Source organism: Cetorhinus maximus, unplaced genomic scaffold, assembly GCF_964194155.1.
Source record: "Cetorhinus maximus unplaced genomic scaffold, sCetMax3.hap1.1 HAP1_SCAFFOLD_1516, whole genome shotgun sequence".
Taxonomy (NCBI): Eukaryota; Metazoa; Chordata; class Chondrichthyes; order Lamniformes; family Cetorhinidae; genus Cetorhinus; species Cetorhinus maximus.
The window spans coordinates 1-24,690 of record NW_027597457.1 but is presented as its reverse complement, the minus strand read 5'-3'; the positions used below and the strand labels follow the sequence as shown (position 1 = coordinate 24,690).

Sequence of the window (24,690 nt, the reverse complement as noted above, 5' to 3'; positions counted from 1 at the left end):
CCAATCCCTGGGTTTGAACCCCTTTTTCCCCCTTTCCAACCTCCCTGGTTACAGTCCCTGCCCCTGCCAGTATGCCTCTGATTCACCATTGTTCCTGGAAGACAATTGACAATTTTTTTCCTAATGTAAACCGAGATCAGGGTAACATCCTTCACAGTAGAATGTCTCTTGCACTATCAAAACAACCTGTTAAATCACACACCATGGGTAACCTGTTCCATCTGCAATGCACTCGCACTACTATACACCATTATTAAACTCTCTCAACATTTAAATTATTGCAATTTTTGAAAAAACCAAATCCTGGAGTTAGACTCTAGATGCCTAACCCAAGTTGATTCAATCTAGTGCTCATGGAGCTTTTCACCAGCAGAGTTCAGTGCTTTTCCTACATTACAACAATGACTACACTTATTTTTTTTTAAAAAGTACTTCATTGGCTGTAAAGTGCTTTGGGACTGCTGGTGGTCATGAAAAGCGCTATATAAGTGCAAATCTTTTCAGTACTAACATTTCTGTCCCTCCCCTTTCTAAAAGAAAGAGCCCTGTACACTGCCATGCTGGGATCAGCAACAAGGTTATATTAACAGGAGCAGGCAGCAGCTCCCTTCTTGGGCAACTATTCCTGCTGCCCTGACAGGGATTGAATTCCCTCCTGTGACTTCTGTCCATGTTGGTCATCCATCATTTGAAACCCCCCTCAGCTACTGTTACTGCCGGGCCCCTGGGGTAGGATGGCAGATTTGCCTATTTCAGGAACTGGTCGAATGGAGTGGCGACTATTTTCATGAACCTGGCCAAAACTACATTATTAAAATCATTTCTAAAATGAGGATACATTTAAAAAGGACAGCTGATACCAGTCGCTTGGGTGTCCATAATTTACAGATTTAAGTGTATGTTCATAAGCACAAGTTGGTGCTTTAACCAAATTTATGTGTGACTTCTTTCATCAGGCTCGAAAATAATATTTCTTTGAAAAGCATGTTGGGGGTGTATTATAAAGTTGGTCATAAAAGAAAGAAAATAAATAACTTGTGTTTATAGAACTAGATTTTACCAGCCCTCCTAGGGATATGATGGGAGGCAAGGGGCCCATGAAATGGTGAGGGGAGGTGGTGGTGGGAGTGCTTGTCACTTTCCTGCCGCTACAGCATTCTGCCAATGGCGGGGAAGGTGGAGGACACCTCTCCCGCCCAGAGGCTAAATGTTCCATTTAAGTGCCCCCACTGAAGGGCCTGTTCCTGCTGCTGCTGGCATTTTACCAAGGACAGGGTGGGCCCTCCACCTCATGGGGAGACCGCCTGGTGAACCCTTGCACCCTTCCTGCTGGCTCGGTGGTGGGGTGGCTCGAAATCAGGTATCCTGTGATGCACAAAGGGCACTCTAGTGGCAACATGATCCCCTGTCCACACTCAACCACTCCTCTTTCTTCTCCGCCCCCCAGGCCCACGCCCATGGCCTGACTAACCCTGGCAACCTCAGACCCCACTCGCCTTGTGCTCAAGATGGCTTTTATCACTGCTTTCACTTGGCTTGGTGCAGTCCCAGCTGTGGCCACTGCTCCCAGTGGTGCTGCTGAGAGTGCTGTTGACGCTCATTATTGGCCAATAGCTCTTGGAGGTGGGCCTTCATCCTTTAAAGGGACGGGAGCCCTGACAGCAGCTAATTAGCTGCACGTAAGGCCTGAAATGTGGCCAGGGGCCCTCCAGATGGCCAGGGCAAGGTTTACAAGAATGATTCCAGGAATAAGAAACTTCAGTTACGAAGATGGATTGGAGAGGTTGGGACTGTTCTCCATGGAGATAAGAAGGCTAAGAGGAGATTTGATAGAAATGTTCAAAATCATGAGGGGAATGGACAGAGTAGGAAGGGAGAAGCTGTAAAAAGGATCAAGAACGAGAAGGCACAGATTTAGTGATTTTGAAAAGAAGCAAATGTGACGTGAGAGAGAACTTTTTCACACAATTGGTTCCGGTCTGGAATGCACTGCCTGGAAGTGTGGTGGAGGCAGGTTCAATTGAGGCATTCAAGAGGGCATGAGAAGATTATTTGAATATAAACAAACAATGTGTTGGGGTATGGGGGAAAAGGCAGGGCAATTGCACTAGGTCATAATGCTCATTTAGAGAGACGTGCAGAAACGATGGGCTGAATGGCCTCCTTCAGTGCCGTTAAAATTCTGTGTCGGTTTTCCAGCCCGCCATCAGGGCCCCTGTGGCCCCAACAAAATTAAGCCCATCTAGTTCCTTTCAAAATGTCAAGATATTCTAAAGTGCTTCCTGGCCAATGAAATACTTTTGAAGTACACTTGCAGTTGTAATGTAGGAAAATTCCGGAGGCATTTTTGCAAAGGAAGGTCCCACAACAGGGAGATTTGCTGTTTTGGTATTATTTGTTGACTGATAAATGCTGGGGAGAATCTGAAAAACCTCTTATACCCATTGTAATTTAGAAGAATGCAAGGTGATTTTATTAAAACAGACAAGATCCTGAGGGGACTTGACAGGTTGGATGCTGAGAGGATGTTTCCCCTTGTGGGGAATCTAGAACTAAGGGACACCGTTTAAAAATTAGGGGTCTCCCACTTAAGACTGATATGAGGATAATTTTTTTCTGAGGGTTGCTAAGTCTGTGGAATTCTCTTTGCCAGAGAGCAGTGGAGGCTTGGTCGTTGAATATATTCAAAGCTGAGTTAGACTTTAGATTAACAAGAGAGTCAAGGGTTATGGGGAGAAAAGACAGGAGAGTGGATTTGAGGCCATAATCAAATCAATCATGATATCAAATGGTGGAACAGGCTCAAGGGACTGAGTGGCCTGCTCTTAAGTCTTGTGTTCCTCTACTCTTTGAAAAGTGTCTTGGATTTTGTTTTGATGTCCACAAAAGTAAAGATGGGTCCTCAGTTTAAGGTCATCCTAAAAGCGTTTAAAAGGTGAACTTACAATTTTTTGTTAATTTGTTAGAATGTTTATTCTTTTTATAGTATCTTTCCTGAATGAGTTTCTCAACACTCCATGAATACCTGACAGATATTCTCTTGAATGTTGAAATTTCTGGTTCTATTGAGTTTCTGAGTCCAACTTCTTGAATGTAAATTTTACGTTGAAGTGCAGTAGAATATCATTGTAAGATGCAAAATATATCAGACTAAATAATAAATGCTGAGCAAACTGATTTATCACAGAGAGAGACATGCTGTCAAATCTTTTCGTCTTGCACTCTTCAGGACAGAATTGCAAGAATACCAAATCTGCACGAGTGCAATATAAATTGTCATTCCCTTTGAGATTTGGTATTCTTGCAATTCTTTTGTCCTGATGAAAAGCTTTGACAGCATGTCTCTTTGCAGCAATACTCAAGTTCCGTACTACCAAGCGATAAACTAATTTTATATTGATTTACTCTCATCATCATCATCATCATCATCATCATCATCATCATCATTTGTAGCTGCAATTCATTTTTTTTTATTGTCACGCTTCCATTTGTGAAGGAAATCTAACATGTTGTTTGTTGTCTAGGATGAGAGAATGGGGACAACCCAGTTACCTAGATTTCCAATTGCTTCAGAGAAATGTTCTGTCTCTGGTTCCACTACTGTCACAGGTAGGCAGATTTGCCATCCTTCTTTGCTTGTGCTTTGGATTATGTTGTGCTATTTCTAGAAATGGCTGTTCAGTAAAACATTTTCCAACATAAGTAGCCTTAGCTTCTGAGAAAACTAGGTTGAACAATAGACATATTCTCCAGATTGATGACTATCTAGATAATTTTGTAACGAAATATTAAAAATTTAAATTACTACTTAAATTACCATTATTTATGTATGATAATGTAAAATTGCAGAAAGCGTTTACTGATATTAATGCCTTTTATTTAGAGTTGAGATTATTGTCAGCTAACATTAAACAGACTTACTTTTCATAACATTCAGTTACTTTCATATATTTGATTTCATTTAGCCTCCCAATGAGCATTTTGTAAAATTTGTAAAACATTTAAGGAATACAACACATTGGTTAAATAATTAAAAGGCAGGAGAAATGCTTCATATCCCAATATTGTGATGACCTACTAACTCATGAGAACAAAGGATTGTATCCCACAGCTTTTCTGTGTTCTATTATATTAATTTAAATAATACGAATTGGCTTGGATTTGTATATTAATATGCAGATTAAGAATTTGTTCCTGTAGCACAAACGTTTCACTTCTTCCCCACTCCAACCCCCATCAAAGTGGTGGATGTTTTTAATTGCATGTCTTCATGAAATATGAAAAATACCTCCATAGATGTGTTACATTTGATATAAACTTCAAATGTGTGCCAATATGTGTCTGTGTTTTTGTTCTGTATGTTAATGCTATAATATAAATTGTTATTCATTTTGTTATTGCACCAGCAAGTACAGTAGCACCGCCTGCATCATCTTTATCATCTACTGCCACTCCATCTGTGTTGTCGTGGGCCAGAATTGTTTCACAAGCACCTAAGAAACCGGTTCTCAGTTCAGCTCCACCAAAGATATCTACACATAATGTTTCGCAGGTCAGGGTGGAACCAAAAATGCTGGTTGTTTTACATTTTTAGCTTTGAAATTATTCTAATTTTTAAAGTGTCAATGTGATCAAAATGTGAAATATCAAATTATTCTGCAGAGCACTGATGGTGAAACAAAACTAAAAGAAGCAGCTGGGAAAGTGAAAAAGAAGAAAAAGAAAAAGAAGCCAAAGGAATCTAAAGATGCTTCAGAACCTAATGAGTCCAAGATAACTGTACAAGAGCTACCTCGATTTGAGGTACTTGATTTTTGTATTTAAATGTTTTAATATCATGGTTGAGGAGGGGTAAATGTGTGTTCTGAGCTTATAAATTTACTCGTTATACAAGATTGAATATCAAATGTCACGTTTATTTAAATATACAGTAATTAAACATTCACTGAACAGCAGTACTTACAGTCAGTCAAACCTGGCAGCTTTATCGGAGGTCTTAAATGCCTAGTTCCAAGTTCGCTATACAGACTGCAGGCTTTCCATGAGTTTTTCCTCTGTCCCTTATAAGTAAATCTATTTATTTTTCATCTCCAACTTGATTATTTTATTGATAGTTTCACATTTGTTGCTATTCTTGCTGTTCTATCAATTGAAACTTTCAATTATAAATCTGTACATTCCATATCAACCTCCTGCTTCTGTAAAGGATAATGTAATTGCAATGTTCCCCTAAGCAGAACTTGTCATCAAATTGAAGATCACTGCAGTATGCAGTGCAATATCTTTTAATGGTTTAAACTGACCATTAAGACTAGCCTTTAATTCAACAGTTAAGTGGTCACTGCATCTAAATTGACTTGTACTTCATCAGTTAACAGGCAAAAGATAAAGGCTATTCTACTACAATGTATAGTGAAATCAATATCGGTATAACATTAACAGACCTTAGGATAGTCTGATCAGCTGCTTTTTAACAGTAGGAAAACTGAAATATTTCAATATTTCTTGTGCATGCTTTGTTATTAATAAACTAGATTAAGTTTAACAAACTGTACAATAATATCCCTGCTGCAGAACTAAGATTAAGACAAATAACACATCTATCCATGGTGTGCCAACCTTTAGTGCATGTAGTGAAAGCCAATATTCAGTACAAACAAGTTCTAGCTGGCCCTGGGCTGTTGAGCTGAATTTCAGTATTGGGAAAGAAATCTATCCTGCGCCGCTCAGGGACAGCCAGCTGAAAACACTCCTTGAACAAGTCATTTGATTGGGTCGTATCGTGAGATCCCAGATAGTAGATCTCTGAATCTGCTTTTGCAATGACAAAACTTGAGTGTTTCTATGAAAGGAGACATTCTTAATTACTTATCCCACTCTCAAGTGAGGTCTCTGCATTTATAATTATCTTGTGATTCTTTTGACTACAGTATTCATTAAATAATTTTCACTTTGCAAGTTACTTGTTCGTGGAAGGAACAGTCCCAGCACTTAACAATGTGTGTTTTCACCTATATTTTTGCTCCCTTCTAGTTCTACTCTTCCCCATTTCTTTACACATCTGTCCTATGTCATCTGTTCCGTTGTTTTAAAAAAATTGTTATGGAGGAAGACTTAGAATAAGCCTGCAGCAGACCAGCTGGCAGAAAAACCTGGTACAAATGATAAATACTGGTAATCGTATTAAAGTGTTACAGTGGATACATAGTGCTGCCACTTAAAACAGTGGCACTCCTAATATAGCTTAGGAACTATTTATAGCCCACTTTCATGTCATGGGGAATTTTAATGGAAAAGAACAGGTGAGTTAGAGCCTGGTCTGTAGACAAATTCGGGAATAAAAAGAATCACGACTGTAACCTGGCTTCAATGTACCACCTTCCTTGAGACATGTTTGGTTGAAACAAAGTAACCAGCTTATCGGGGCAATCATTAGTGCAGGCAATGAAGTCATCACTTGAGCTGATAATTGTATGCAAATTAAGCCTTTTTGACTTGAATTTCACTTTCCTTTGGATTTAACACTCTACCATGGCTTTTCCATGCCGCAAGGGATATTATTCCATTAATGCTGGTGTACAACCAGAAGAAAAGATTCAGACAGATGCCTGGCAGATTCCCTAGGAGCCGTCATGATGAATTCCCATTGAGGCAGTTCAACATTCCAGACCTTTTTCGTTCCAGGAAGCAGCCTTAAGGGTTGACTCATAGGGGATGACCAAACTTAAAATTTGGCATATGACACCTTTATGGGACCTTACCTATGAGGTGCAGGAACGCTACAACAAGATCCAGATAACTAGCAGATGTGTCGTAGAGCAAACTATCAGAATTTTGCAGGTGCGCTTCATGTGCTTAGATAGATCTGAAGCCATCTTTGAGTATTTGCCAGTGAGGGTATCCAGAATAATGGTGTGCTGCATCCTGCACAACATTCCACAGCAGAGGCAATTTACATGCGGAGGAGGTTGAGGAGGTCTCAGGTGTTTTTTGGATGAGGCGAGGAGAACAGTGAAAAGGAATATGAAGTATTCCTTTTTGTACACTCAACAGTTGCGTATATTGCTGTCAGGGGTGCCCTGATAGCTGAAAGCTTTAGCTACTTGTGACTCTTGCAGAAGAAAATAGAAAATGAAATCCTCTGTCATGCTCCCACTGTCAGCACTAAGCACCTCCCCATCGTCAACGCCTCCCCCTTACACTAAATTATCCTTCAATTATGCATTCAAGCATTACACATCTGCCCAGTGGGTTCTATTATGCATTCATCATGACACAAGTGAAAGGGTGAGTTGACAATTGGGATGCAATAATGGACAAGATGTGTAAGTGATGCTAATTATTATATTTTGTGCGTCGTTATAAGAACAGGAAACTTACCAATAGAGTATTTTACCAAACACTTGTGCATACCCTTGATGAATTACAATTTCTTCAACTTGCACTCCCTACTGCTTCTACGTGCTGTATCCTGTGCAGCTTCACCAGTGGCGGAGATAGACTGCTCGGATCTTTGCTGTGACAGCTGGGGTGTTTTTGTCCTTGTGTCTCCTGGGCTTTGGGACTCTGAAGGGCCCCATTAAAGATTTTCCTGACTTGGTTATATCCTTAAACTGCTTCTTACACTATACCCAAGACCATGGTGTAACACTCTAGCTTCACTACCTTGGCTACTTCAGTAGTGAGAGTAGCTGGTTTCTTCTCCCAATGCTATGGTAAATTATGTCCTTCCTGTTCCTGTCTGTATCCTGTAGTAATTTCAGGGGATGTGTCATTAAATCCGGGTGCTGCCCTTGCGCTCTCACTCTATCCATCCTAAATAGGCCTGGCTCCCCCACTACATTGTCCCTTTAATAGACTTGAGGTCAGGTCTGCTGTGCAGTTTGGAGATGTGAAACATATTACCTCAATGAAGCTGAAAGCAGAGAATCCGACATGCTCACTTTGCATCTGTGTTTCACCCATGCAATTCCAACCTCACTTGAAAGCCACCACAACGTTGATATTTGGGGCCTTACTGTTCCTTGGCATTTTTGCTGTGCTCGCGCTTGTAGGACAACATTTGTGTGCTGAGATATTGATCAAGATGACATTCAGAACTGTTCTTTTCCTTGCATGAATTTACAACAGGGTTATCCAAACGTCTATACAGTGAAGTGGCTTTCTGGTTACTTGCCCTGCAGATTGTTTTCCTTTTTCTGGGGGAGATGCTTGACCCCTCCCGGTAGCAGCAAAATTGAGATCTGGAGCTCACTGTGGAGAATCACAGATACTGACCTGTGATGCAGCATTTTGCAACACTGACTGGAATTGTGAAGCCTGCCAAAAATTTAGCATATAACAAACTTAGAAAGAATAGTGAGCTTCTAAGAGAAAATGTTTTCTCTCAAAATGAGCGAGGCTTCTGAGAAAATTGAAGATTATAAACCCATTGAAAATGAAATTGCAAAGAAATGTAGCACAAAATACTCTAGATTGTTTTAGGGCTGTTTTTTGAGAAAAAAATGCATATAATAGAAAAGGACATGGTAAAATGCCAGACTGTAGGTTTGTGAAACTGATCTAAAGACTGATTTCATTTACACCTGAATGCTGGTCAGTGCATCATCTACACTATTTATATTCATAAAATATGGATGAGCAAAGAATTGATCTAAACTCCATTAAGTCAAGCATTCACTGCTACTTAGAAGAAGCCTTGAGTTTGTAGGTGATTGCGCACAGGGAAGATTGACATCAACCACTTAAAAGAAAAGCAATACAAATAGCTAAAATAAATTATTCGTGCATATATTACCCATTGATTCCCAGTCCTAAGCAGGCATTATTAAAACGCACATTATAAAAATCTGGAAGAGTAGAATGACTAATGATTTTGAAAATGTTTCAGAGGGCTATTGCTGTACTGATTGTCCTACAACACTTTTCATGTTGTGCAAAAGGGTTTCAATACAACACTGCTGATACAGCCTTACTTGGGAACAAACAGGATCACCTCCATGAGGTGGTCTTGCATCATCTCACTTGAAAGCCAAAACGTTTTGCAAGAGTGGACTGCCAGTGTCCATGTATAAAGGATGGCAGACAGTTCTCTCTCTAAATTGTAAGCCAAATTCTGAATGTATTACAGTAACTGTAGATTCATAACTCTGAACAGTTAGCAATTGGACTTGCTCTCAAAATAATTAGATGACAGGTTCAACTTTTAGCATTCTCTTTAAAAAAAACCTATCAATAATGTCAAAAATTCTGGCAATTCACTTGCATGTTAAAGTTTCCTTCTTCCTTTTGCTGCACCAAAACATTTTTCAAGTGCTCTTGATATTATGGTGCGTATAGGGATTATGATTAAGTCCATTTCATACTGTATAATTTGCTTAAACTATCCATAAGACAACACAGTAATTACAATTTGCTTATCTTATCAACTCGAGGTTTAACCAAGTACAAGTTCTTTTTGAAGATAAGCCCGTCTTCTCGAGGGCATTTGGGAATGGACAACAAATGTTGTCCTAGCCAGCGATATTCATGTCTCATGGAAGAATTAATAAGTCCCATCACTCAACTTGCCTAGTTTTCCCAGTTGCTGACTTTCATAAATGGTGCATTAACAAGCTGTAGAGGATACTATGTAATGATAGAAAGAAGACTGGAGTCTGTGTGAATATCCACTGGTTTGGGGTTTTGAAATATTACAGTTAGGAAATATATCATTTTGACTATTATTATGGCAGACTTTTAAGCGTATTGACACCTTTTGTAATGAGATCTAAGTGCTGCTTTGTCTGGGCCACTTTGAAAGTTAACAGATTGCAATAAATAATAAAGAAAATGAAAAAGCAAACTAAAGACAATTGATCATCTTTACATTTTATAATTCAGCATTCTATAAATTTGGGTTAACTATTTTAGAATCTTTCTTTCTTGACTGTTTGCAAAGGTCTCTTGATCCTGCTAAATCAGCAGAGCACAGAAACAAAATTTATATTCAAATCAAGATGAAATGCTTTATAACATAATTTGCTTGTAAAAGCTCAGTGTTGTATTGTGTCAAGAAAGTCATTTGATAGACCAGATTTAGCAGTTGTAATAATGGTGAAAGTGGCAGCATTACAACTATGAAACTGACTATAACTTGTGGTATCCATTTGTGCGCAGTTAAATGCAGGGATCCAGAAGTTGCTACTGGTGATTCTTTGCTTCTCCATTAAGTGTGTTGTTGACGTCCTACAGACAACAATCTTTACCAATCACTGAAATAACGAGAACTTTTCCTTTTTACTCTGTAAAATCGTATTTGAAAAGCTCCGGAAAAGCTCCCTAACCCTAACCCTAACCCTCCTTGTGGGTTTTTAATAGTGTACCAAGTCATTCTGTGGGCGGAATCTTGCTCCATCCCCATTGGCGAGTTTGGTGGTGGGTGATGCATTTACTTAGGTGGCAGATGGGGACCCTGCCGCTTTCTCGGCTCCACCCCAACAAAGTCTGTGGCAGCGAGGTCTGTCTACGGTGGGGGGTAGGGGGGATTCAAAGGCATTCAGTGCCTGATTAAGGGTCCCAGCATCAGGAAGGGGGAGTGGAGACAGTATTACTATTAATCTCTTTTTGATGGCAATGGTTGGTTTATTGAAGCACTAGAAAGATGCCAGGTTCTTTAAAAATTATCTTGGGTGTTTTAGCATTCCCTACACCACGTAAGCACAAAAAGAAACTCTTGGTGTTTGCTGTGGACCTAAAAGTAGTTCTCCTTATTTTAGTGCCATTTTTTTTTGCTGAACTTCAGCTTGCAAGACACAATCACTATTGGTCAATAGGAGGCATTGTTCTGTACCTTTCCAGGAAATGGATGCAGCAGCATTTTGCATAAATTTTCAAAGCAGTGAGTCATTGTTCTCTGCTTCAAGCAGGGAAAAAGATGATATCAGTAATTTTATACAGTTATGTGCTGGGAATTCACAGTTTACTTGAAAAGAAATTTTAAAATGTTAAAGTAGCGCACAAAAAGAGAACAGTCATGATAATCTTGTGCTTTGCTATTGTTCTGCTTATGATTAAGGCCGCAAATCTAGGGGCAATGGCTCATTTTTGTCAATGATAAGTTTTCATTTGATACACATGAGCCTGTAATTGGCTTCTGTGTTTTACATAATTCATTATCCAATCAATATTTGCCATTGTATCAAAGAATATTTACATGTAAGTTTGTGAGATCCTAATTAGTTCCTCTTGCCTTTGTAGGATAATGAAGAATTTCCAGATCTGGCATCTGCAATAAGCAGTTCTGACAAAGCCAACAGTGCTGGGCAAGACCAGTTCTTTTCCTACAAACAGGTTACCAAAAGACAATTAAAGGCAAGAAAAACTTTGAGGGCTGAAGTAAAATTTATGTTTTAAGATAACCATTAAGACTACAATTCAGTTTATTGACATATTGGAAAATGAATGTTATTTGATTTTAGTGGAGTAAACCACGAGGTTCTCAATTAATGTGATCATTGCCCATTTAGGTTGCTAGCAAGATAACTTTAGGTCTGTGGCATATTGCTTGTTTTCCAAGCAATTTTTTTTTAGCTTTATTAATATCTACATTTTTTTTCAATTCAATGTTAAAACTAGCATCTTTAATAATCTCATGAATTGCAGCAAAAGCCACAACTAAAACATCCAATTAAATAAAATCTTAAGAGTTAAACTTTCACAGTCTTTGAATAGTTATGCCTTTGTTTACAATTAGAACCATTTGGAAAATGTCAAATTCAAATGAGCGTTGGGAAAGGGCAGAGGAATGGGACTATTTGGACGGCTCTCTTTCAAAGAGAGCTGGTACAGGTGTTTAGGGCCAAATCTCCTTCCCTTGGCTGTAAAATCATGGGATGGAAATTCCAGTTCCATATTCTCCCAATCGATTTTAAAGGAAGGAAACTTGTGGGCTGGCAAGGGCAAACACAAAATTTCTACCCCTGTAATTCTAATTAGTCCTATTATTTCAAACTTACTTACTGTAATTATGAGAGTCCTTTGCAGGAGTCTTTCCTGAGTACTGTTGAACATTGATTGCAGAGTTATACTTACTTCAAAGTAATGTCAACTGATAAGTTATATTGCTTGTAACAAAACTGTGTACACTATAATGGCTCGGAGTTTGCTGTAGCAGTGCCTTTTGTGGCGTACCCCATTAGTCTTGCCCTTCAACTCAACTTTTGTCCTGTAAGTGCAAGCCTATGATGCCATGTCAACTATGTGAACGATGTGATCAATAGTCTATTTCCTTAAACAATGAGATTTAAGGATTGAGAATTTTTTTTTTAAATGATCAAGAAGGAAGTGAGCTGAATTGGAGCCAGGCCAGGTACAGAAAGAAAAATAAAAAGAAAGAAAGATTAGTTTAGGTGTAAGAGAGAAAAGAGACAGAAAGGTAAAGTAAACTTCCAGCACCACTTTGGCCTTGAGTTAACAGCTTAACTTTAAAGGGATATGCTACTTAAAAGGTAAATAGCTGTACATATGGCTAATATTATTTGTGCTTTTTATAAAAGTACAAAATAGATTTCAAATGTTTACCAAATTTTGCCCAGGAAAGGAAGCTAGGAGGGAAAGAATAACGGGTGTCAAGTCAATTAAGTTTGTGGGCAAGGAATGGTGCAGCACTGCACCTTTTTGGGTTGGCAAATTGGAATTACTGCAGCATGAAGTGGACATGAAGAGGTTTGCCTTGCTTTGTACTCCAGGGCACATTTCCCCCAGGACTCTCGGACTAACTATTTGTACGGTACATGAGGCAGAATTTTACAGGATTTTATGTTCTCTCTTCCCCCCCCCCCCCCCCCCCCCAAGTTGATGTACATTTGAACGGCTCACCGCGTTTTGTGGTCCCCCCCACTGTGACGGGGCTGTAAAATTCCACCCATGTTTAATATGCCGCTCTACTCTTGAGAATCCTGCCATCCAGGCAAAGTGCTGTGGTCTGTGAGGTGATGCCTCCTTTCTAAAGGGAAAGTAATGTGTTGCCCATTACAAACAAGGTCTCTGTCACTTGTTTGATGCATCTGTGGATAGCTGACTGACTCATTAAGAAGCATAGGTCATAAGTGTGATTCAGAAGCACTTGGTGGTGTAGAAGCTATTCACATGGTGAAATTTGCCTGCAAGTTGGTCTCTAGGACATGGCATAGTTATGTGGCAACCTCTTTTTATGCAATCGAGATGGTACAAACCTGTTTCTTCTGACTTGCCCAGCCAGGAAAGACTGTTAGGGAAAATGCAAGTACTGTGATAAGAGCTGTTGCATACATGTCTTGTATAGTTACCTCGACACTACTCATCTCCTCCAGAATTGTTCTTCCTCCTTCAAGTATTGGAGCAGCATTGGAACACCTCCAAGGAATTCCCATCCTGTTCATTTTGGTTGTGGCAAATGAAACGGCAGCTAAAACCAAAACTGTTGTAAGAAATACATCTAGAAATAAGAGCCTTACAATTAAAAAAAAAGACTTAAACCACCATAAAAATCAATGCATCATTTAAATGCAGTTAAAGCCATGTAGTAGCATGGTTTAAAAAAAAACAATTACTGCCAACAATGAATGACACAGGGATGAGGGACTTCAGTTATCTGGTGTTTGGAGCCTTAAAGCAGAGGATATTGGGAGGAGTAAAAGCAAAATACTGTAGATGCTGAAAATCTGAAAGAAAAACAAAATGCTGGAAAAACTCAGCAGGTCTGACAGCATCTGTGGAGAGCAAAACAGAGTTGACGTTTTGAGTCTGTATGACCCTTCTTCAGAGCTGCTGTCAGACTTGCAGAGTTTTCCCAGCATTTTCTGTTTTTCTTTCTAATATTCAGAGGAGATTTGATGGAGGTGTTCAAAATAAGCAGTTTTTATAGAGTAAATAGGGGAAACCTTTTTCCTGTGACTGGAGAGTCAGTATCTAGAGTACACATTTAAAGTAATTGGAACAAGACCCAGAGGTGACATGAAGAAAAAAAGAGTGATTTATAATCTAGAATACACTGCCTGAAAGGGTGATGGAAGTAAATCCAATAAGTCGCTTTTATCAGAGAATTTGATTTTAAAAAAACTTTGCAGGGCTATGGGAGAAGAGCAAAGGGAGTAAGATTAATTGTTTAACTCTACCAAAGGCACAGGTGTGATGGGCCAAATGATCTCCTGTGCTGTATAATTCTATGATAATGAAAAGAGATGGCTTTAAGAAGTTGACTTCTACAGGCTAGAATATTAATACACTGTTGCACCCATTTTGGTTGGATGACTGTACTGTCGGCAAAGAGGTAGCAAGTAAGCCATTGCATCTGGTGTTTGAATATTTTTAAATGGTTCACATGCTTTATAATGGTAATTAACATAACCGCTTTTTTAAAAAAAGCAATTTTTTGGCCACGAACTACAGGCTGCTGGCAATCTTGTGCGCTCATCTCTAGCGAAGCTCCATGACAAGTTCAGAACATTATTAAATCAGGGCTTGTATACATCCATGAATGAATACCCATGTCCATTTTGTAAATACTAACTAAAATAATTAAATTATCAAACCTTCAGTTTAATTTATCAGGGCAGTCTATAAAACTGGGAAACCCAGATTCAATTTTTTTCAATAGTTCTAATTTGGACCCTTTTTTTGAGTGGGTAAGTTGCAAATCTTGTCTAGAGCTTTGGGTGTAGCACTAAGCAGAGACAAGATGCCTATCAAAAGCAGATGTTCTGTATTCAGTTCCAGTTCAGTTCATTACTTGTGCAGGCTTGGTTTAAGTAGCAATGACAGGAGGAGTGGGAATTTACTATCAGCTTGAAGTTTAAAACATTAGTGTACTTTTTTTTTAAAATCACATAGGATGGAATGTAAACCCTCCCCTGTGGTGAATTTGGTGGTGGGCATGGGGGTGTATTTCATCAGGCTGGAGGATGGTGGTGGAATTCCCCGCTGCCTTCCTGTCTCCACCCTGATTAATCATGGACGGCCTTCCAGCCCCGCCACCAATTGAGACCATAAAGTGGGCAATTAATATGCACTTAAGAGCCTCATTCAGCTGCTGCTGGTATTAACCTAGCAGCGGAAGGGATGCTCGCCATGCAAAAAACACGAAGCAAACCTGTGCAAGGTTGCTTGTAGGCTCCTAGGGTCAGGAGTGGGGATGGCCCTTGTTCAAAGGCACTCAATGCTGGGTCTCTCTATCAAGTCTCGGGAAGAGGTTGGCCTGCTCAGAGTCACCCCCTTGCTTCCATCCGCCCTCACACCATCACTCAACTTGTGGCCTGGGATCCAGCAACGATCCTAGACCTCAGATGAGTGTCATATCTGCAGCTTCCGCCACCATTCAGTCGAGTGCCATCCTATGATTGGCTGGCAGCTCTCAGCAGTTCTGGATAAAGATGTGCTGCTGTCCAATTTGTGGGCCTTCCCTAAAAGAGGCTACTAGGAGCTTTCACCAGCACTGTAGCTGGCGGGCAAGACCCCTGTTGCTTCCATTAGATACTGTCCACAATGGTTGAACATAACAACTGCATTATATAACTATCCAGTATAATTTTTTCATCTGTTTTTAAGGATGGTTCTGAACAGTGTAGGATAAATTATCTTGCTTCCCATCCCAGCAGGATCTTTATTTTTCAATGGTCATCAGCCTCCCAGTAAGGAAAGACTTGTAAACCGTCTTTGTGACTGAAAAGTACAGCTTCTGCCATTACATCGATAATACTACTCTGAAACTCTAAGCTTAGGAAATGTAGCATTACTGGATACCATTTTGATTTTTTTTTAAATTTGCAAGTAACCATGTTGATTATTCAATTTGTCCTTCTTTCCACTTGCCAGAATTCTAGATAACCCTAAATATTTGTTTATAGATGACCTTGAAAGCTTTTAAGTGTTGATGTATTTTGTCAGCTAAGCGCACATAATGTGATACTGAGAAAAGCGTGGGCTGTTTTGTCATTCACTGTTCAATCTACCAATTGTAATCTTAAAATATTACTTAAGATTTTGATGAGTGGCCTAAAGCCCTTTCGTTTTAAATAATTGTTATAGAGCTATAAATTTACTTTCATAAATATAGTAATTTACCAGGAAATGACGTTAGCTCTGTAAAACATGATTTTTAAAAATTTAAGTGAAGGATGGCAGGTTTTTTCTTGTTATAGATTTGCCTTGGTCATTTAGAACTGGTAGCTACAGCAAAGTGCGTGCTACAGGAAGACTAAAAATAAATAGCCCTTTGGTAGTACAGAACTTGAATATTACTGAAAAAAGAGACATCAAAGCTTTTCGTCTTGTACTGATCAGGACACTTTGCAAGAATATCAATATAAGGGGAAAACAACAATATACTGTATGTGAAGAGAGTGCTGATTGGTGAAGGCAGTGCCATGGAGAATGCACCAGTGATGGTGACTGACAGTTAACTGCCAAACGTTGTTTGAAATTTAAACCAGACAGCTTGACCCTGATTGTTCAAGACATTGCCCTGAGGAATGAGTCAGCGAATGGCTGTCGCTCATTTTGTTTAGCTGAAACAGGCGCATGTTCTTTCTGTCTGCAAAGAACAAGAGCCCTGTGTATTAGTATATGTAGCTTCTAGTACATGCAAATGCGCCACACTGCAAGCCCGACTAACGATCTTAAATTGGTTGACAGCATACTTAGCACACTGAGGATTATTTAGCAAATGTCCAATCGTGGAATCACATCTAACATTGGATACTATTTTGAATTTTGCAAGCACGGGCTGGTTGGACGTAGCGTTTATCTTGCCCGTTGCAAACAGCAGCTGGGACATGCTTTTTGATACAATCTGCCAGTCTTTGGGGCTTACAGCCTACATACCTAGCATCACACTGGCACTGAAATTCATATTACTCATTTGTGTGATAGGTAGAACGTTTTTTGGCTTGATGGCAGCATCCTGTTAGTGGTGAATACCACTCGTGTTGCTACTGCATATTAGTAGCGAGAAACGGATAGCTTCACCGGTTGCTCAAATTTTTGAGATACCTTGCCCTTCCAGGGTAATCTGAGGTAGATTGAGCACTTTTCGAGGCCGAAAGTGACTGCCTTAGGCCCATTCATGAGTTTGCGTGATATACAGCAAAAAATGCTCTGGTCAGGGTAGCCATTATCCCGCAGGATGCCTTTGATATGCCCTATTTCAGCATAAAGCTTGCATGGTGAGCAAATGGATCGGGCCCTATTTACAAGGATGCCGATAAGACCAATCTTTAGCATGTGGAACTGTAAGAATCCCAACGCATATATTGACCAGTGAAGGTAGGCTTGCGGTGGACCATGGTAGAGAAACCCCTGGCAGATTTCTCAACTGGTACATCAAGGAAGGGGAGTTCATTTGACTGCTCCATTTCAAAGTTGAATTTGAGTACAGGATGGAGCCCATTAAGACATGCAAGGAAATTATTACATGCAGCTGCGGATTTAAATATAACAAACATATCATCCACATATCGGAAACATGCAAGCAGTAGAAAGTTACATGCCATTCCATTGAAGACACGTTTCTCGTGGAACCCAACAAAGGTGTTTGCGAGAGCTGGGCCAAGAGGAGATCTCAAGATAACGCCACCTATTTGGGCATTAAATCTGAACTCAACTGCTTGAGTTGCCGAGTTCCTAAGTCTAATGAATACTGATTAATGCAATCGTGATGCATCTAGATTGCCAAAATATAGTGCTGCAGCGCAAATATCTATGGCTTCCTTAAGTGAAACATTGGAACATAGGCTAGCCTGTTTGTTATGACACAGCAGTTGGTAAAGGCTGAGTTGTTTAAATCCCAGAGGGAACCTTGAACAACTGTCATAACCTATATTTTCAATTGGTATGTTTGAGATGCAGCTCTGAATTCGGGAATAAGACCGCCGAGCCTCGAGAGGGGTATTTTTTTTCTATAAAATTAAATTAAACATTTATTAATTTAACAACAAATTAAACACATACGCATGTCTACAAATTACTACCATAATAACTTCTAAACAAATCCCCATATTAATTACTCCCAGGTAAATCTTCACCAAGGCAACAATAACCCATAGACTTTAAACAGACACCAGGCAAAGCACATTTGACCTTAACAAATTCAAAATGAGATCCCTTGCAATTTGGTTCCTTTGCAGACACAGTTGTAGGCTTACAATCTGGTTAGATCTTAAATGCCCCTGACTTACACACACAAACTCTTCTCTGTTTATACCTAGCTTTTCCTTTTGAATGTAAATTTTCCATTGTATTAATTACTAGGTTTTTAAATTTTACCTCTCCTAACAATAATATCCTTTCATTCCACCAATTTTATTAGTAAGCTGAAAAAAAAGATAAACACGTTGCTTGGCATCTTCTAACTAGGTGCAAGATTTCACCCATTCTTTTGAACGGTTTATTTAAAAATGCAAATTGCCCCCTTGACACCTATGTTTCTGAGCTTCCCCGGGTTTATCTGATTACCATTTCAAAACTACTTTCTATACATCAAAACACCCAGACTAACTGACTTTAATCAAATTAAGACAGACACAGACCCCACTACAATTCCAATATAAAAATAATTTCCAATAACATTATAGACATTAATATCTCTTCATGACATATTCACCAATGTTCTACTTAAGGAAGCCATAGATATTTGTGCTGCAGCACTATATCATGGTGATCCAGACGTGCCACCATTGCATGAATCAGCATTCACTGAGCTTATGAACTTGGCAACTTGTGCAGTTGAGTTCAGTTTTAATGGCACCATGCATGTCCAAATAGATGGTGTTGCTAAGGGATCCCCTCTAGGCCCAGCTCTCCCAAATATCTTTGTTGGGAGACGTGTTTTCATTTGGAGTGACGTGTTTTCATTTGGAGTGACGTGTAACTTCCTGCCCCTCGCATATTTCCGATACGTGGATGATACATTCACAATATTTAAATCTGCAGCTGCATATAATAATAATTTCCTTTATGTCTTAATGGGCTCCATCTTGGGCTCAAATTCACCTTTGAAATGGAGCAGTCAAATGAACTCCCATTCCTTGACGTATAGTTGAGAAATCTGCCAGGGGGTTCTCTGCCATTGTCTACTGCAAGCCTACCTTCTCTGGTCACCAAATGCGTTGTGATTCTTACAGTGCCACATGCCATAAGATTGGTCTTATTGGCAACTTTGTATACATTTGCTCGCCATGCAAGCTTGATGCTGAAGTAGGGTGCATCAGAGGCATCCTGTGGGATAGTGGTTACCCTGATCAGATCATTATGCGCTGTATATTACGCAAACTTATGAATGGACTTAAGGCCGTCACCTTCGGCACTGAAAAGTGCCCAGTCTACCTCAGATTACCATGGAAAGACAAAGTCTCTCAAAAATTTGAGCAACAGGTGAAGCTAGCTGTTTCACGCTGCTACAATGCAGTAGCAACACGAGTGGTATTCGCCACTAACAGGATGCTGTTGTCAAGCCAAAAAGACGTTCTGCCTATTGCACAAATGAGTAATGTGGTATATGAATGTCAGTACCAGTGTGATGCTAGGTATGTAGGCTGTATGTCCCAAAGATTGGCAGATTGTATTGAACAACATGTCTCAGCTGCCGTTCGCAATGGGCAAGGTATAGACCAACCAGCCTGTGCTTGCAAAAGTTAAAACAGTGTCCAATGTTAGATGTAATTCCGTGATTGGACAACACTTGCTAAATAATCCTCGGTGTGCTAAGAACATTGACAACCAATTTATCAGTTGGGCTCGCAGTGTGGTGCATTTGCATGTACTGGAAGCTACATATATTAATACTCAGGGCCCTGTTCTTTGCAGACAGAACATGTACACACGTTGCGCTTGTTTCAGCCAAACAAAATAAGCGACAGCCATTCGCTGACTCATTGGTCAAGCTGCCTGGTTTAAAATTCAAACAATGTATGGCAGTTAATTGTCAGTCCCCATCACTGGTGCATTCTCCATGGCAACGCCTCTACCAATAAGAGTCCACTTGCCAACCAATCAGCACTCTCTGCACATACAGTGTAAATTGTTGCTTTCCTCTTATGAGGACACTTCACAAGAATACCAATATGAGTGCAAGACAAAGCTTCAACATGCCTGTTTTTTTTTCAGCAATACTAGAGTGAAAATAAGTGACTCATCTTGAACTAAACCTGCTGGTTGGAGAAATTCACTGTTGGTCTTTGGATGTAGATTTTGTTATTATCTCTAATGATATCAACCTACAATATTTGTAAAAGGCTTTATTTTCTTACTGAGTTAATTTTCAAAGTGTCCCTGCCCCTCCACCCACCAATGGGTTTAATCATTTTTTTAAAAATATGCAGTTTCGAGAGTTCTTCAGAGAACATGAACTAATTGGATGAAGACAAAACTGAGCACAAATCATGCACTTCTGATGAGCATACAATTAAAATACTGTACTTTTCCCTGCCTCGTTTGTGATGAACAATACTAGAATATGTTGGGGAAATTATTATACTGAACCAGTTTTGTGCAAGCTATATCCTGGGGTCTTTGACATCAACAAGCAATAGTTTTTCCTCTATACATTGATGCCAGCTAAGAGTAAATGGTAGTTACTTCTCACGTGGCTCTTTTTGTTTTGTTTGGGTACAGTATGTAATAGATGACAAGAGTATACAAACTTTTTATTGCTCAATATAACCTATTGCAGTCATAGAAGATTTTAAAATATATTGTTATTGCGACTTATTTGTAAAATATTGAGCATTCTTGTTTATCTCTTCAGCCATCAGTGGATGAAGATCTAGTTTTAAGTGTGGCCAACTCCCATGCTATTGGTGGTGAACAGATCTCTTTGGAGCTAGACCAGAAACCAGTCCAAATTTTGAGAAAAGAATCATTTCAAGAATATGTATCCAGTAGTCCACAGAAGAAAGCTGTGGTTTGTACAGAACTCTTGACTGCTTTTCACTTGAATAACATTCCTGTGTAACATGAAGAACACACTAAGGATAGCCAAGAGCGTTTAACTTATGGTTTTGATCAGGAAAGAATTTATCCTCTGAGCCACAAAATACCACCAAATCATTTCAGATATAGATTGATATCAAATAAATGTTTTTGTGCTCTGAGGGTTGTTCTACATTATATAATATATAAAATATAACTCACCATCATGAGCTACAATAATATTTTTAAAAATGCATTAAACAGAAACATAGGCCCCAATATTTAGCGGGGTGGGTGAGTCTGAGAAATTCAAAAAGGCCAGGGGCATAGAGTTCCTGCCAAACTTGACAGCAGGGCCTCATTTAACACTTTTTTATTTCTGTCTCCTGACAGCCAGCTGAACTGAACAGAAGTAGGCTATTCAGCCTGTCGAGCCTATTCCGCCATTCAGTTAGATCATGACTGATCATCTATCTCAATGCTGCTATCTTCATATCCCTTGATGTCATTAGTCTCCAGAAATCTCTCAATTTCTGTCTTGAGCATACTCAATGATTGAGCTTCCACAGTCCTTTGGAGTAGAGAATTCTAAAGCTTCACCACCCTCCTGAGTGAAGAAATTCCTCCTCATCTCAGTCTTAAATGGCCTACCCCTTATTCTGAGTTTATGTCCCCAGTGTCTAGACTCACCAGCCAGGGGAAACATCCTATCTACATCCACCCTGTCACACCCTGTAAGAATTTTAAGTTTCAAGAGGTAATCTCTCAAAACTCTAGAGAATACAGGCGCAGTTTCCTCAATCTCTCCTGATAAAACAATCCTGTAATCCCAGGGATTAGTTTGGTGAACCTCCATTACACTCCCTCTTTGGCAAGTATATCCTTCCTTGGATAATGAGACCAAAACTGTACACGATACTCCAGGTGCAGTCTCAGCAAGGCTCTGTACAATTGCAGCAAGACATCTTTGCTTTTGTACGTGCATCCCCTTGTGATGAAGGCCAACATACTATTTGCCTTCCTTATTGATTGTTGCACCTGCATGCTAGCTTTTAGTGACTCACAAACAAGGACACCCAAGTCCCTTTGGACATCAACACTTCCTAACCTTTCACCATTTAAGAAATATTCCGTCTTTCTGTTTTTTCTACCAAGTGGATAACTTCACACTTATTCGCATTATATTCCATCTGCCATGTTCTTGCCCATTCACTTAGCCTGTCCAAGTCTGTTTGAAGCCTCCTTATATCCTCTTCACAACTTACATTCCCACCTAGTTTTGTTTCATCAGCCAATTTGGAAATATAACAATTTGTCCCCACATCTAAATCATTTACCTAGATTGTGAATAGCTGTGGACCTAGCACTGATCCTTGCGGTACCCCACTAGTAACAGCCTGCTATCCTGAGAATGACTTGTTTGTATTCCTACTTTCTGCTTTGTGTCTGTTAATTAATTCTCAATCCATATGCTCTAATTTTGTTTACTGACCTGTGTGGGACCTTATCAAAAGCCTTCTGAAAATCCAAATAATCCACATCTGGTTCTCCTTTATCTACAAGTAACATCCTCAAAAAGTCCAACAGGTTTGTCAAACATGACTTCCCTTTCATAAATCCATGTTGATTCTGCCCAATTTTACCATTACTTTCTAAGTGTTCAGTTATCACATCCTCTATAATAGATTCTAACATTATTATGCTCTCTGGTTCTAGACTCACCAGCCTACTACTGACATCAAACTAACAGACCTGTAGCTCTCCTCCCCCCCCTTAAGTAGTGGGGTTACGTTTGCTACTTTCCAGTCTGCAGGAACCTTTAGAAAAGCTATAGAATTTTGAAAGATAACCACCAATGCATTCACTATCTCTCTATAGCTGCAAACCTTCCGCACTCTGGGATGTAGCTCATCTGGCCCAGGGGATTTATCAGCCTTCAATCCAGTTAATTTTTCAAGTACTACTTCTTTACTAATAATTTCTTTGAGTGCCTCAGTTTCACAAGTCCCTTGGTTGCCTAGTATTTCTGGGAGATTTTCTCTATCTTCTTCCATGAAGACAGACACAAAGTAATTGTTTAGCTCCTCCACCATTTCCCTGTTCTTCACTATAAATTCTGCTGTCTCCACCTGTAATGGGCCCACAATTGTCCTAGATAATCTTTTCCTTTTCACATACCTAAAGAAACTTTTACAGTCTGTGTCTTCATGTTTCTCGCAAGCTTGCATTCATATTCTATTTTCTCTTTCACTATCAGTTTCTTGGTCATCCTTTGCTGGGTTCTAAATTGCTCCCAATCCTCAGGCTTACCACTTTTTCTGGAATTCTTATAAGCCACTCCCTTTGATCTAATGCAATCTTTAACTTCTTAAGGTGGGGGGACCTCGCAATCATGAGGCCAGAGAGGGTCAGCAATTGAGAGGACATTGGAGAGGTGGTGGGTGACAGAAGGCTCCCTCTTAAGAGCTGGAATATAGCACCACTGCCGCATTTGGCCACAAGGAGTGCTGAAAAGAGCACTTAAGCTTGTGGAACATGCAGCTCTTGTCTTTCTTTCACTGCTGTGTCTTATGATCCCTGTGAAACATGGGCAACAACAGTCAGTTTTTAAGTTGGGCTCCCATATACATTGTGGGAGCCCCAGTTAAATGTGTTATCTAAGCTCCACCTCTTAATGCGGGGACACTCCTACATCCTGATTCTGCATCAACCTGCCTTTTTCAAGACAGTGGGTGTGTTAGGGTTGTGTTCCGTTTTTAACTCCTTTAACCTCCCCTGACCCACCTCCCTCCTACCGTGGAGGTGTTAATATCACTGTATTTCAAGTCAAAACTGGCCTATCCCTCACCAGGCTGAATAAATGCTAAGCTAGATATATTTGTTAAAAGTTTTAGAGATCAATTTGCAAATAATTTATGAACTTCTGTCAATTTGGCGAATAAATTTTGATTAGTCTTAAATTGGGGTCTCCTGGTTGAACCTAATATTCCCACAAGTTAGTACGTAAGTCTAAGTCCTCAAATGTGCTTGAATATGCCACAGTGATGGTGTGTTAAAGTGAGAAAAAGGCAGTATTTTTAAAGCAAGTCAATTCTTTGCTGCTGGTGCTACAAATTGAAGTACCAGTTTAAAAAAATAACACAACCTAGTCTGGTCTACAGTCCCTTAGTCATTCAGTGAGACCACTGTTCTGTTGAGAAGTGTTGATTGGAGGCCGAATCGTCATTATCCTTATTAAAGTGAGCCTTATGGCACTGATGAGTTTGTACTTGTATGGGTTCCTGATCCCATGCCATGGATAATTTGGGATCTAAGCTTTCTAAATCTCTGGGTACATGGCTCCTTCATGGGGCTTTGTGAATATTTGTTAGTATGAAGCACAATACTTTGGTACTGGTAGTGAGATCTGACTTAAGTCATATCTGCTTCTACTTTTCATAGAAACCCTAGAACTCCAAAGTAGTAAAGAATGGTTACTTGCCATTCAAATAATTCCTAATTTAAGATGGTTTTTCCAAGGTCTTTATACCAACTGAAAACTGGAAGTTTCAATACAAAGTCACAATGTTGCGATAAATACACTATCGTATGATAGATCTTGAAGTAATTAAATACTAATTGTTAAAGTGCTCTAATCATAACAAATGCACTTGCAAGGCAAATGTTTTTGATAACAAACTTGCTTCATTTAGGAAGTTCCAAAGAAGAGTGGTAAAAAGAGTAAGGTACCCATACAGCTAGATTTTGGTGACATGCTGGCTGTCCTGG

The 24,690-nt window shown here is 39.6% G+C and overlaps 1 protein-coding gene across 1 annotated transcript in view; it reads left to right on the top strand.

Moving 5' to 3' along the window:
* Positions 1-24,686, top strand: part of LOC144676331 (uncharacterized) — a gene marked incomplete at its 3' end in the record, with an annotated part of 42,004 nt that extends 17,318 nt beyond the window's left edge. The window contains exons 6-11 of the mRNA XM_078536774.1: positions 3,525-3,609; positions 4,407-4,552; positions 4,663-4,803; positions 11,239-11,352; positions 20,759-20,914; positions 24,615-24,686. Coding sequence (XP_078392900.1) covers positions 3,525-3,609; positions 4,407-4,552; positions 4,663-4,803; positions 11,239-11,352; positions 20,759-20,914; positions 24,615-24,686 — 714 coding nt within the window. The remainder of the gene's footprint in view (positions 1-3,524; positions 3,610-4,406; positions 4,553-4,662; positions 4,804-11,238; positions 11,353-20,758; positions 20,915-24,614) is intronic.
* Positions 24,687-24,690: the final 4 nt, after the last annotated feature.